General features: G+C 42.0%; 1 protein-coding gene across 1 annotated transcript in view; it reads left to right on the plus strand.

The window, feature by feature from the left end:
• RAB30 (RAB30, member RAS oncogene family) overlaps window positions 1-5,954 on the plus strand; it is a 9,882-nt gene extending 3,928 nt beyond the window's left edge. The window contains exons 3-4 of the mRNA XM_010163444.1: window positions 2,928-3,111; window positions 5,231-5,954. Coding sequence (XP_010161746.1) covers window positions 2,928-3,111; window positions 5,231-5,481 — 435 coding nt within the window. The 3' untranslated portion in view covers window positions 5,482-5,954. The remainder of the gene's footprint in view (window positions 1-2,927; window positions 3,112-5,230) is intronic.
• The last annotated feature ends 8,943 nt before the right edge of the window (window positions 5,955-14,897 follow it).

Here is a 14,897-nt window from a genome sequence, read left to right on the forward strand (position 1 = left end):
CAGGAATGAGTCAGAGCACAGAGCAATAAAAATGACATCTCAGTCAAACGAGGTGCTTCTGTGACTGCTAGCTCATTTCACAGTGCCCGAGCTGTGACTCTGCTTCTGTGCTGAGCAGCATCTCCTGCCACATTTGCTGGGATACAGGGTGAGAGAGCAGAGCTGTTCACTGGAAAGATTTCCAGACTTGAAAATAAAGAATAGATTTCTGGGGAAAAATACTCCAGCTTTCAAAATTGCACTCGAGAGTCAGTGGAGAGGGACTTGCTAGCATGAAAGCTGTGTACAAGCCATATCAGATATGAGTGGCTGCTAAAGCTTGCTGGCAGATGAGCTGAGACAGCACTGCACAGTTGAGGCTTTTGACCTTCCTGGCCTTTTCTAATAAAACCAAAAATACGCACAACTGAGAGGTTACACAAATATGAGCCTTTTCTAAAAAAACCAAAAATATGCACAACTGAGAGGTTGCACAAATATGAGCCAAGTAGATAGCAGTTACACTGGTCAAAGCTGAGCTTCCTCAGTGCTGCAAACAGTGGGCTATATGGGCCTGTGATCTTATTGTACTTGGTGGAAATGTTCATGTGCATAAAGCTAAATGTATGTGCAAATGTTGTGAGAGCAGGAAGCATCAACTGGTTCTGAGAAAAGAAATATCTAGGTTTTGTGTAGGCTGATTCAGGCACAGTCCTTTGGTTCCTCTGAAAAAAATGATGCAAGTAAAATGGTTGCTGTGAAATATTTTATTTGACAGAAATAATTAGTGGGGTGAAGTGTGAGTTGTGCATTTTGTGTGCAAAATGTGAAATATTTTATTTGACAGAAATACTCAGTGAGGTGAAGTGCAAGATGTGCATTTTGTGTGCAGGAAGAATTTATTGGTGGCTGTAAGGTCGGGGGCTCTTCCCTGCCTTCTGCACCCAGCTCTCAAGTAGACTCAGGGCTGCAGCCAGTAAGAAACTCTCTGCCCCAGGGCAATCCCTTTTGCGTTCACTGTCTCTCATATTAAAGCGATGGAAGAACATATTCACATCAAGTTTTTATCAGCTTGGAGATCTTCTCAATAAATGTGAAACTGGAGTTAACCAGTAGACCAATCAGTAAATGTTTTTCCTGGGAAATAGCCAAGCAACAACAAAATTATCTGTATTTTTCCATCTGCCAGAGTTTGGAAGCTGGTTTGTTTTAATGGGGACTTGTCCATTATCTGGATTTCACGTGCAAGTAATTTCACTTATGGTTTTGTGTGTCACTTAACTGCAGGTGCCAGGTTCAGCCAGGTAAACACAACTATGCCCAGAGATTAAGCACTTTTGTGCCCAGGAGCTGTGAACCAGCCACAAATTACTTTCTCTACAAAAACCGTATTTTTCCAAAATCATACCCCTCGTCTGAAAGCTGCTACTAGGAGCTCTCATTTCAAACTAACAATTTTATGATGAGTAGCTGGCTTAGTTCTACTTTGGAACTGGGCAAGAATAAGGTTTTCTCTGTTATGGACTGCTGAATATATGGAAAAAAAATAATCTCAAATACTTTACATTTTTCTTCCCAAAGCACACAGGATTCTGGCTGGAAATCACCCTTTCACATATTTCATTCCAGGGAGGGGTGCTTTAAAAAAAATAAAAGCTGAAGCAGAGAAGTACTTTTATGTTGAAATGTTTTAAGTTTGGATGTTTGTTTCTTTGTCTGTCTTTTGGAAGAACTGAGGTTTTGATGATCTCCCAAAAATCAGATAGTCACTTTATAAGAACAGTATGAGTTTAGTTTGTATATTGGGAAATGTACATTGTCTTCCTAGACCCAGAGGGTTTGGCAAACACTCGTGACCTCTTTGGTATAATTAAAGACATGTCAGCCAGTTCTATGTGGTGGGAAGGCAGGCGATGAGCAACTGGGCAAGATGGCTGAAGCTGTAGAGAGGAAAAGTGTTGCAGTCCTTGGATCAGCCTTCAGCTCCTTGTTCGGTCTTGTGGTTTCTACCCATCAGTGCATCATCTCAGGATAACTATAACTAGCTTTGGGAACGAGGGGAGAGGCTTTCTTATTTCTTCTTGGATGGATACTGCTGTTGGTTGGACTTCAGGGACAGGAGAAGTGACTTTCTTTCTCCAGTGCCTGCATTGTAAGTCCAGGCCAACATCTCTGTCCACAGCAGAGGAAGATCATAGAATCATTGAATGGTTTGGGTTGGAGGGGACCTTTAAAAGTCATCTAGTCCAACCCCTCTGCCCGGAGCAGGGACATCTTCAACTAGACCAGGGTGCTCAGAGCCTTGTCCAACCTGACCTTGAATGTTTCCAGGCATGGGGATTCTACCACCTCTCTGGGCAACCTGTGCCAGTGTTTCACCATCCTCACCATAAAACATTTATTTCTTATATCTAGTCTAAATCCACCCTCTGTTAGTTTAAAACCATTACCCCTTGTCCTGTCACTCCAGGCCCTGATAAAAGTCTGTGTCTGCCTTTCTTATAGGTGCCCTTTAAGTATTGAACCACAACAAGGTCTCCCTGGAGCCTTCTCTTCTCCAGGCTGAACAATCCCAACTCCCCCAGCCTGTCTTTGTAGGAGAGGTGCTCCAGCCCTCGGATCATTTTTGTGGCACTGAATGAAATGAGATGCCAGAAGTCGCATGACAACCTGCAGACCTGCGGCTTCCAGGGGCCGTTGGCTGCGGTGCCAGCTGACTTTGTGCCTTGCATTTCAATCCACAAGTGCAGGAACAGAAACAAAACATGCTGGGGGAGGGGAAGCCAAGGGGGAGAAGAGCTAAGTGCTAAGAGCTAAGTGCTTTCCCAGCATTGGTTTTACCCTAAAGGGGTTTTTTAAGGACAAAACAGTGTTGCTATCAAATAAAAAAAGTTAAATAATTTTTAATTTTTTTCTCCTTTTACCACCCTTCCTTGTTATGCCAAAAGCTGCAGATCTGGGACACGGCAGGACAAGAACGATTCCGATCCATCACGCAGAGTTACTATCGCAGCGCTAACGCGTTAATCTTGACCTACGACATCACCTGTGAAGAATCCTTCCGCTGTCTCCCCGAGTGGCTGCGAGAAATCGAGCAGTATGCCAGCAATAAGGTCATAACTGTGCTAGTGGGTAAGTGCCCGCTAGTGGGGTGGTGTGATGAGGGGCTGAGCTGTGTGTGTCGAGGGCTTGGTGGCAGATGGAGGTGTTAGCAGGAGGAAAATGTGGCACCTGTGTGAACTGGTGGTGTAAGATGCTCGAACTGGTGCGGCAGATCTTGTTGCCAACCAGAGTTGTAACCGCAGGTGGGTACAGGGTGCCTTAAACCCAGTGCTTGGAGAATTCCTTCTGCAAATAACCCCAAGATGCTGATAGTGATGTTCAGGACACCACAGGCACTTCTCAAAGTGTAGTCCTGTCTCAGCTCTAAGGCTATTGCATGCAGAGGTGGATACTCCCCACCAGTTGGTCCCATATGGGACTAAAGTGTTGATGGTGCAGCTACCAACAGAGCTAAGAATGGAGCAGTTTCCCTTGTGACTCCCAGCTTGGATCTCTACAAATATACAAGTTTCTGCTCAGGTTGGGGTTGCATCTGGTTTGCTGTATCTCACAGCTGTGGGGCAACCAGAGTCTTGTCTTGAGTGGGTTGTGAGTCAAGATCTGGGAATCAGATCAGGATGTGATGGTTGTGTGGATCATAGCATTCATAGGTAGGACAGAGCTGGAAAACTGGATGGTTTTGCATGGATTTTAGGGAAATTAAAAATAAGTAACTGAATGTTTAATCTGTAGAGCTTCAACTCTAGCTAAAGCAGACCTCAGGCCATCTGTCTGCTGCAAACAAGGTGAAGGTTATTTTGCCTACTCATGCTTTTCCATGCTCTGCTTTCAGCATCTGGTAGTCAGGACTTGGCTTTTATAGGCCCAAGAATATATAAAGAACAATGGAAAAATAACTTGAGGAAAGCCAGAAAGTTTCATGCTGCAGTGTTGATGTCACCTTTAATAGTTTGTTGTTTAAAAGTAAAAAAAAATCTAGAGGATCGTAAAATGTGTTTAAGGTGGCTTTAAAAAAAATCTTTTGAGCTTTTTATGTCCCAGTGGTATTGCAAGTGAGCCTTGGGATTTGCAGAGTTTCCATACAAGAAACTAATTTTACTCCATGAGAATAGTATGGCACCTGTCCAAATGGTGCAGAAGTAATTAATATATGATTAACAAATGTATATATGATTTTTTTGGGGGGGAACATTAAGTTAATTTTCAATATCTACAGCACAAAATATAAATGTTAAGTCATAACACTTTGAAGATGGTGACACCCATAAACCATTTGTGCTGAGTGATAATTTGTTCAGAAAGGCAACTTCACTGTATACAATGGGTCCCAGAACCTGCTTTATCGGGAAAGAAATGGGATCTCAGATGAGAGGAGGGCAATGAGACATGGCTTGCCAGTGGAAGGGCAGTCTTTTCCTCCCACTAGTTCTCACAAAATAGCTGGTAGAAGTGAAACCAGGAGATGTTTCCTCTTGAGCCTGTCAGGTGTCTGGACACAGCCCCCTATTATCACAGGTCCTGGTCTGTTATCTTCTTTTTAAGATTAATTTATGGCAAAAACATCAAGTTTGAAGTGAAGTGGCCAGTAATAGAGTATAATCATATCAGATGCTTGCTTGAGGCTTTAATCAGCGCTCTGTTAAGCTGAGCTTTCTGAAGGAAGGGGCTGGTTTCTTGCCCCACCTCGCTCTGCGAGTGCCCCTGAGCCCGTTCCTCTTCCACTGTCAACAGCCAAATCCACCACAGGAATATTGAAAGAGGAAAGCTGCGTTCCATGCCAGGCTTCTTCTAAAGCTTGTAATGATACAAGAAATATCATGTTTAGTGTCTCATATGCTATAATTGATATTTTAAATTCTCCTCAGGAGAATTTTCAATAGATATTAAAATGGAAATCCTTTAATGTTGGTTGATTGCAGCAAACAGATGCACTGGTGCTAAATTAAAGCTAACTGACTTGGATGTTCACAGGGCATATTCCATTAAATGAGCTCATATTAAATGGACTTGGTCACGTGTATCAGGGAATCCATTATTTGGAGATGGGAGCAAGCACTGAGAGTTTCACATCAATCCTGCTGTCCATGCATATACACAACACCAAACTCTTCTTTATCCCTTATAACCTCTGTTTCTTTTCTTTTGGAAGTCAAATTAATTCCCTTTCTAAAATCTTTTATCAATGCAGGTAATAAGATTGATTTAGCTGATAAGAGGGAAGTCTCCCAGCAAAGAGCTGCAGAGTTTTCCGAAGCGCAGGACATGTACTATCTGGAAACCTCAGCAAAAGAATCGGATAATGTGGAAAAACTTTTCCTGGACTTGGCCTGCCGGTTGATCAGCGAGGCACGACAGAACACCCTTGTGAACAATGTCTCATCCCCCTTACCAGGAGAGGGGAAAAGTATCAGCTACTTGACTTGCTGTAATTTTAACTAAAGAGCTGGCATGTGGTTTCCCCTTCCGCCATGAGCCAAGAGGATTTTTTTTTTTTTGGTGGGGATTTATCTACTTGAAGGGAATTCCCGCTGCTTTGACCCATCTGACTCTCCCCGAGTCAGGTTGCAGACCTGGAAGCATGGCAGGCTGATGGCTCCAGCTGCATGGCAACATAGCAGAGCATAACATGATTTAAATTTCATTTTTCTCGCAGTCTGTGGAGTGGGTTAGGAAGGGAAGAGTCGCACAAGGGGGTCATGTAATGCAGAACACGAGCTATTGTGTTTCCTTCTACGGGAGACCAGAGCAAGCCTCTCTTGAAGATGATATTGAAGAGATCAAAATCTCTCTTACAGAACAATGTGTCTGGTCCTTTTTAAAAGAAATAAGAAAAAACAACAATGAACACTGACCCTGGACTACACTGGCAATCCTCCAGGCTGCCAGCGAATGAGCTCTTGGGACATGTACATAACGTCTGCCCGCGCGTCTTTGTGGAGGACTCTGGTGTTTGAAATAGTGTTATGTCTCTCATCTACAGGCACTTTCATGAATGTGGAATTTAAAAAAAAAAAAGTTACATATATCAACATTTTTGAGATTTAAGACAACATGGATACAGCTCAGTTGCTCCTTTTGGTGCTAGCAGTTCAGCAACTATTCCGTAGACCAAATGTAGTCTTGTTCCATTATTGTCTTCTGAATGTGTAATTTAGACTGGTTAGGAAAAAACACTAATAAGCACTGTTCATAAAAATAATAAAAAAAAAATCTTGTTACCTCTTTATCTAGACCTGAACGTAGTGGGAAAGGACTGTGCTGCTTTGATGTTCAACACAGGATGAAAAGACTTTCCTGAACTTAAAAAAAAAAATAAATAAAATAATAATAAAAAATTAACCATTCCTCCTCTAATTAGTAATGTTCTAATGTGAAAAATCAGCCTTGGGAAAGGTTATTGGTAGAATTGGAAAAAGTGCACCAGAGGTGACCAAAATCTTGTGCATGCATGGATTGTGTATGAGGGTTCAAAGAGGGCACAGTCTGAAGTGGCGGTCTGCATTAGGTCCAGCTTAAAAATAGAGCTTGTAGATACAGTTCTTGTTGAAAGGCAAGTGTACAATTTTGTAGAGGGTTTTTTTTTATGCTAAGTGAAAATAGCAACAGGTTGCAAGTGGTATCATTCTGTGTTTGACCCATCCAGCGTTCAGCTTGTGGAACTGTTCTCCAAGATACTCTTGAAGGTATCTTCTTGGCATTCAATCTCACTGCTAGAGCAGCTTTCAGGTTTGAGGCTGTAAAGTAATTTAATTTACTTGATGCTTTGTACTCTTAATCCCAGACTCCAGCGTGTAGGTAACTGTTCAGGCAATTTCTTTCTACAAAATCCCTGAAGCGGGCTGTGGAGTTGGTGATGTTGTTACACCTCTAGTGCCATATGTGGATAATGCATTGTAAATTTACACGTTGATGTTAAAGTGAAATTGGAAGGTAGGAAATGTGCATATAAAAAATGGTATTTAGAAGTTTGAGTTCAGTTTAGCTAATCTGGATAAATCTCTCCTGGCAATTACGTGGCTGTGATATGCTGTAATTTAGAGTTAATCAATTTAATATTATTTGGCTTTTACTGAAGTTTTTAACAGAGCTTTTGTATTGACATAAAAAGCTGCCAGTAAGTACTTCTTGAAAAGAATAACAATTACAGAAAAAAGCATTTAAAAATGGTTTGGGTTTTTTTTCACATTTTCCTGGAAAGATTCCTTTGAGCTGTATCATGTTGTGCCTTTGATCTGTAATGGGGAGCTGTCTCTGTGTGTCAGAGAGGGGGGATTGATGTGTCATATGGCCATTTTTAATATTTTCTTGCTATTTTTTAAGTCACTTTCTTTTTTAATGACTAGTGGTAAAAAGAAAGATGTAGAAGTTGTGGTACGAGACTTGCTTGTCATTTAGGTAACACGTAGTAAAGAGCTTCTGTAAGTATGAGATGTGTCATCTGCTGCTCTGGCCTGGCCCTTTTCAGACTCTGCTCATGGTGTAATCCAGATGATTGAGAAATGTGTGGGACTTGGTGGCTTCTGCTGGGCTGCAGGGGACAGCCTGTGCTGAAGAGCAGTGTCTTTCTTGAGCATTTCTTAAATGCAGCCTCATTTGAACTTGTGAAGACCACCCAACTCTGAGAGAGCTGATTCTGCACAGCTTTTAGGTAGTTGTTCAGGGCAAGGCTCAGGGTGTTACCTGTAAAGTAATACTCAAGTTAAAAATCAATACTATGTATATTTAATTTGTAAAAGCTCTTACTCTCCAGATGCTGGACTTGTCAGCATATAATTGATAACAAATAGGGCAGGGCTGTTTGATCGAGTTAATCAAGGAGGAAGGAGACTGCGCACTGTGGGTTCCTCAGCCTGATTTCCAAAAGCATCAGAGCTGGGCAGGTACCTTTGATTCAAACACTAAAAAATGCATTTTAAAGTGTGCCTTGCATCACTTCTGGAGGTTGAACTCTAAGGCATTACCATGACTGAACAAGCTGAACTGGTTAAATAGGAGAAACTGCTAAGTTCATTTTCTTGAATCTTCACTTTGAGGTTTCTAGAAGGCTAAGTCTCTCTTTTTCCAGTGCTCTCCTAACCTGTAGGTGACCATTTTGGAGACTAGCTCCCTAGTAGCAACTTTGAAGCATTGGTTCTTTTTATTGCTAGCAAATCTTCTCCGAGTAAGGACTCCATCTCCCGACAGTGATGTGCTTTTGCGGCAGGCTGGAGTGCTGCAGTTGGGCTGATGGTACAGTGAAGTATCTGACTTCTCCAGGGACAAATCTGAACTTATTCCTTTCATGGTTTATTCTGTATAGACTTAAGAAATTGAAAGGAAACAATGGTGGTATGTGCAACGATTTATATGGTCATAAGCCAGAGCTGCAGTGAACAAACACACTACCTGTTGAAGAAGTGATATTTTATTGTAGTCACTCCTTAGCAGGAATTATTTTTGTACGCCTTTGAATATCTCTCTAGTGCTTACAACCCACCTCTCCTTGTAGCACTGAGGGCTTATCTTCTTTTCTACAGTCTGGTCCACAGATGAAGGCTTCCCAACTAGAAGTGGAGCTTTATCAACTTCTAATACAAATCCCAGTTATCTGACAATCAGCTCTTCAACTATGGCCAGCAGCTTGCTAGATAAGTGGATTTTTGAAAGACCTGTCAGTAAAAGCCTTATGGTGCTTGCTGGGTCGAGTGTCCCCAAGCCATGCAGAATTAATATAATGGGGCCAAATTTGCCTGGAAATGTTCTCTGCTATCGAGAGAGCAAAGCATTGCTTTTGGTGTGGTTGCTAGATTTTTTTAATGCATTTTCAGGGTGATGTATTCACAGCCACAGAATAATCTTCTTATTTCTGGGTGAATATTAATTTTTATAGTAGTACCATAATGAGACGTTCTCTTGACATTTTTTAGCACAATGAGTAGGGTCTGAGCAGAAGCCAATGTTGGATGATCAACAGATGTTTGCTTTCTCTAGCATACCTGCTTGCAGAGATTAGTAAAAGCATCTCCTGAAAACTGGATGGTCTAAGCTCTGTTTTCCAGTTCAGCTGCTGGTTCAGTCAGGCTGATCTTGAATAAACCACCAAATGTTCTGTGCTTCACATCGCTGCATGTGAAGTACTCGCTGGTATTTTGTGTTGGGTGTTTACACTGCAAATTTGCTAGCAGAAGCCATGACTCCCTTCTGTTCCTATTTGTGTTCCCCATGAGAGGGGAAGTGCTAGGGAATAAAAAATAAAATAAATAATAAAAAAAAGCCCTTCAGGTCAAAGAGTTATGATAGAAGGAGTGAAATGATGAACTCTGTAAAGAAGGGGACAGTGGGTGCCTCTAACACTGAAGTCCTGATTTGGTCTACAGGCGAGTTGGAGGGTGCAGTCGGATACGTGTTTGTGCTGAATGCTAAATGGCTTTGTGATCACTATTTAATGAAAACCACACATGACATTGTCAGGCAAGATACTTTGTTCTTTGCTGTCGAACACATGAAACAGCCCTTAAAATCTGAGAGCCTGCTGGTGCTGTTTGTCTTTTTGGAAATAGCTATATTGGTAACAGTTGGCTCCTGCTAGTCTAGGTTTAGCGGTTAATGGCTATTGAATTCCTTCAGCATCAGTAACAGCAGCAGCAGACACAGGAGACAGTGATTTGAAGAGAAGGAAAGTCGAAATTAGTGATGCAGAAGCATGGTGGGTGCAGACACATGGGACAACAGGCTTTCCTGAGCTTTTGCTGACAAAGGATGCAATTAGTTCTAGTCAAACCCACTGGGTTTTGCCTTGTTCGTTATCCCTAAGGACTGCTGTTTGTTCAGCTGCTTTTCCAATTGTCTTCTCTTTTCAGTATGAAGAACTGTCTATAAATCAGGCTGAGATGTTGAGCTGGCATGATTTCTGTAGTCAGAGACTGAATTCAGTTGGAAAATAAGTGAAATTCTCTAGCTATTTAGATAGGATGTGCAAACATGCAGGACACACTGTCCTTTGGGGACCTGTGGTGCCATTGTGGTTGGATGTGGCTGGAGACACTGTCAACAGAAACCATCTCCTGGCTGTGGGACAGACTTGAGTGTGATTGCCCTCTGTGCAAGGGGAGAGATGACTATGGAGCAGAAAATGCAAGGTAAAGAGATGGTATCAATCCTATTCTCTTTTCAAAAACACATTTATGACTTAGATTTTAATTGTTCTGGACTTTAATAAGGGATGCTTTGAATTTCAGTCTCATCTGAAATTCTTCTGCATTCTTTTGCTTTCAATATCAAAGCATCTAATATCCTTATGCGGGTTGCTTCTACCAACAAAAACCTTTTTGAATTAATTCAGTTAGAAAAAGTTGTTTCTAGAGGACACTTTGCGAATTCCTAGTGAGCAAGTATGGAAACTCTCCGAAATGTTAGTGTACATAAGGGCACACCAGAAAACTCAATGGAGCCAAAGGAAATACTCTAGTAAATTCTAGTAGTTAAAACCCTGTGAAAGATGTTATATCAAAATGTTTTCTTCCTCTGTTTATAAACTTCATTTGCATATCAACAAATTTGGCTCTTGACATATCCCTTTTTTCCTTACATCAAGTCTATCCTCTTGTTGCTGTGGGTAATAATTATTCTAGTTACTGTTCATAAGCAGCAAAGGATCATCATTTTGAAGGACAGTCTTGTCATCTTGTGATGATGAGTGATGGGGAAACACTGGCTTGATTTTCTACAAGCGAATAGTGAATCCTAAGCAAAGCAACTTCAACTGGAACTGGTCACATCATTGAAATGTGCTCATCCACTCGAACTGTAGTTAAATGTACCATAAAGGTTACAGATCTCACATCTGCCTCACTTTTGGATTTATCTTGGCTAGGAAAATAGACAGCAGGGTAATCACGCTGACTGTGATGCAAGGCTCCCAAAGTAGCCCTCTCTGACATACCTCACTAATCACCACCTCACTAAACTGACCCCAGGTCTCCTTTGCTTTACTGTACCCCATCCAGCCGAGATAGATCGCTGGCTGTCATCACCCATGGATGCCATCCCACCCATTCCCCTCATGTGAATGAGCTGTAACTTAAACCAGAAGTCAAAACTATGCCATGTGAGTTGAGGGTGTTTGTTTTTATTTTTCAAGTGGGAAACACAGATCCAGAAAAAAAAAGGCAGCTGATCTCTAGTGCTTGTCCCTCCAAATACAGTCAGCTGGGGAGATGTAACCCAGATATGGCAGAAACTGAGATGGCAACAAGTGTAATTTAGGCTGTAAATGTTGTCAGTGAAAAATTAGAGTGGTTTGAAGGGTTAACAGCTCAGGTCATCTGTCTGGATAAACAGGAGCTGGCTGTACTGTACTTGGAGGCTGTCTCTGCTTTCACATTAATAACCAGCTATTAGCACTTCCTGGATGTGGTCACATTTGTTGAACCAGTTCTCCTTTTCCAGCAAGCTCAGAAGATAATTTTAGCTCTGGTTAGTGCTACAATTAAACTCAAGAAGCAGATGCCACCTTTACATTTTCACCTTTGCTCTTTCAACTACTGCTTATCTTGGGGTAATGTTCCCAAGGACATGCACACTTGTGATTATGCTGTGGTGATGGCCCTGCTGAGCATCTTCTGGAGTCCATCCCTAGTCCACAGGAACCTGGTGTGGCCAAAGCCAGTTCAGTGATGGTTCTAGCTGTGCATGGTTCCCAGGGGGAGAGGAGATGTTAAAAGTATTCTTACACTCTTATGGGCAGTGATCAAGGGCTCTGGTGTGCCTGGTGCTTTTCAAACCTCAGAGCTTCTCAAAGCCCAGTTCTTCTAGTACCTTTCATCCATGAATCTGCTCCTTCCTGATACTGCTCATGCATCAAGAACTGGGGGGGTTTCAGACTTGAAACAATCCTGGTTGCATGAACTGCTGGATCCAACTCTTGCTTTAGCTAGAAGGAAGAGCATCCATGGCCCATCTTCTGTGCCACCTTGAACTTCTTACTATGAACATAAACCTGACTAATTCAATAAGCCCATTCTCAGCCAGGGCATCCTGTAAGGAATATTTCCATTCTTATGGGACCAGTACAAGAGATTTGGATGTTAAGAATTGGTGGGGGTTTGAGTAGATCTCTAGTGAGCAGGTGGATGCTGCTTTCCATCCAGAGAGATGTACAGCCATGTGGAGGAGGAGAGTCATTCTGAGCTGTCACTTGGTTGATGGTGTTAATATCTCCAAGGGTCTGGGTTGCATCACTGGCAGGAGCTTTAGTAAATATAACAGCTGTGGTGTGTCCCCAGCAGTCAAGCGTTTATGGAGGGAGAAGCAGAGGAGAGGGGAAATGCTGTTTTGATGTTTTAATGGAGTGAGAATAAAATGTTTGGTCTATGGTGGGGTGTCCTGCTGTGATTTCAGGCACTGCCATTGCCTCAGCTCTTGCAGACTGTTTGGAAGAAAGCTTTACTGCTGGCCCCCACCTACGCTCAGCAGTGAAAGGGAAAACTAAGTTCTTCAGCCAGCGTTTTGGGGGAGAAAAGGCCATCTAATGAGAGTATGGAGGAAGCCCAGTGCTTGTTGCTGAGCTGGTTTGGAGTGGCAAGTATATCTCTGGATATTAGAGTAGTAGTTTAAAATGTGCCATGGTTTTTAGCATAATAAGATGTGTTGCAGATATGTCACATCCATTTTATTCCCCACAGCTGTTTACAAAAGGGAAAAAAAAATAAAAAACCTGAGATTGGAGCAGCTGCAGTCACTCAGCTGTCAATATGGGACAAGGCTCTTTCTGCTCCTCTTTTATTTCCACTTCACTCTGTTCTGCTGCACGTATTTGGCTGTTCTGTGAATTTGCAGATCATGAGATTTTATTTTTTTTTTTTCCATACTGCCTTTGATCTATACAGAAAGACTCACCCAGCTCTCATTTGAATTCATTAATACTTTGAGAAGGCATTTTAATTTCATGTTTACTGGCTTGTTTCCTTTTGTGTTGTTATCTGACAAGTTTGTTGTGCTCTGCATTACCTTCAGCTTTTTGAGTCTAAAGCATTTCCTGAAAGCTCTGATCATTTTTAGATGTTACAAAGGCATCTTCATTTCCTCAGGAGAAAACCTGAATTACTCTCAGCTTTGATTACTAGCAAATCGATATTGAAGCACGTAATTTTTTTATGGCATGAACAACGTATGTTTTATACCATCAACTGTAGTTTGAATTGTAGTTTAAAAACCTGCTCAAGCACTCAAAGCAGTGTTTTGTTTGCAACTTCCATGCCAGAGAAGTCGGAGCACTAAAGGAATTTCCTGAGTTGGAGTTTTTCCCACAGAAATCTGCTGTCTTTTCCCCAACGATTGTGAATTTAGCACAATGTACAGATTTTTAGCAAGAACCCTGATTCCTAAACATGTGGCCAGCAGGATGAGGAGAGGATGTGTTTCTTGTTGATCAAGCACAAGCATTTCAGTGGAGAAAATGCACTACAGTTGGTCAGGCCATTGATCTCGAGTCGCTGGGGTAGTGGTGTCTTTGGGAAGGGTATAGGTGTTAGCAGATCACCAAACTGTGAATCATTGACTGTCAGAAGCATTTGGCTTGTCTGTTCTTTAGGTTCTTTGTGGTTAAGTGTGGTACAGTGGGGTTGAGAAAGGAATGTATTTTGGATGACCAGGATGATGAATGTATGATGCTTCATGTTTATTTGTAATGTCCTTTTTATACTTAGAAATTGCTTACATATGTATCTGTATGTAAATAAATGTTTAATCCTTTCCACTTGGTGTTTAAAGTGTTCAATTTGTTTGGTTTTTGATTTCAACTGCAAAGCAAAGTTGCCTTAGAAGTACGTACAAGACAGATTCACTTGATGTGATTTAATATCAGGTCAACGAATGAATGGCAGCTAAGGATTTTCAGCTTGGGTTGAGCATACCAAGGCTCTCACAGCATTGGGACCTCACAAGAAGAGCAAAACTAGAGCTGCTGTCCATGGGAGCAATGTCCTTCTGAACTAGAACAGAAGAAAAACTTTATTTAAAACAAGAGAGATCATAGCCAAGTTAGAAATGTCAAACAAATGCCGGCATCAGTCACTAGAGGGTGGTCTTTGACAGACGTACCATCTTCACTCACCGTCATTGCAAACCTGTAGCTGGCTAAACTCTTCTAACAACAAGATGCTGTGTTGGTGTTGGATGAAGACAATGGTTGGATACTTCAGTTGTCCTTTTTTTATTACTATTTTTAATGCTAGTTCTTCTCTTCAGCCTCCAACTTGCTCTTTTCATGCTCATAGAACTCCACTGGAGTTCCCCAGTGACTTGCCTTCCTGGGGGCCTAGAATCCTTTTGGACAAGCTTTTAGTCTTTTGGTTAATGTATAAATTTTGGGCTCTGACTCATCCTGGGGATCTGGTTTCCTCCTCTGTGCTGGGCTCCACATCAAAGATGACTTTTTGCTAACACTTAACACTGAGAAATGAGCTGTGAAGCTTGAAGACACCATGTGTCTTTTATTGCCTCTTCCACTGACCTTGAAGCTTCTTCCTCAGTAAATGTCTGACATGAGGGCTGGACCATCTGCTCTCTGTTCCCCAGGAAGCTGGCGATTTGAGTCAGGGATAAGCCAGAAAGGGATTTGGAAAGGGAAAAGTCCCTGCATGCTTCTAGACAGGAACTGGGCAAAGGGAGGGGAAGGAAACATCTTTAAAGCTCAGACAGCTTGGGAATTGAGTATTTACTCAATTTATGTGAAAAGAGAGGAGGGTGGGAGTGTGTTACCTGTGGCTGGAGAAGCTAGACCAAGCTATTTCTGGGGAAAGGTAAGGGGCAGGTGAAGAGTGGCAGCTCTTCCTTCCAAGGAACGTGTAACCAGTGGGATGTGCAACTTTCTCCTT

Source organism: Antrostomus carolinensis, unplaced genomic scaffold, assembly GCF_000700745.2.
Source record: "Antrostomus carolinensis isolate BGI_N321 unplaced genomic scaffold, ASM70074v2 scaffold4742, whole genome shotgun sequence".
NCBI lineage: Eukaryota > Metazoa > Chordata > Aves > Caprimulgiformes > Caprimulgidae > Antrostomus > Antrostomus carolinensis.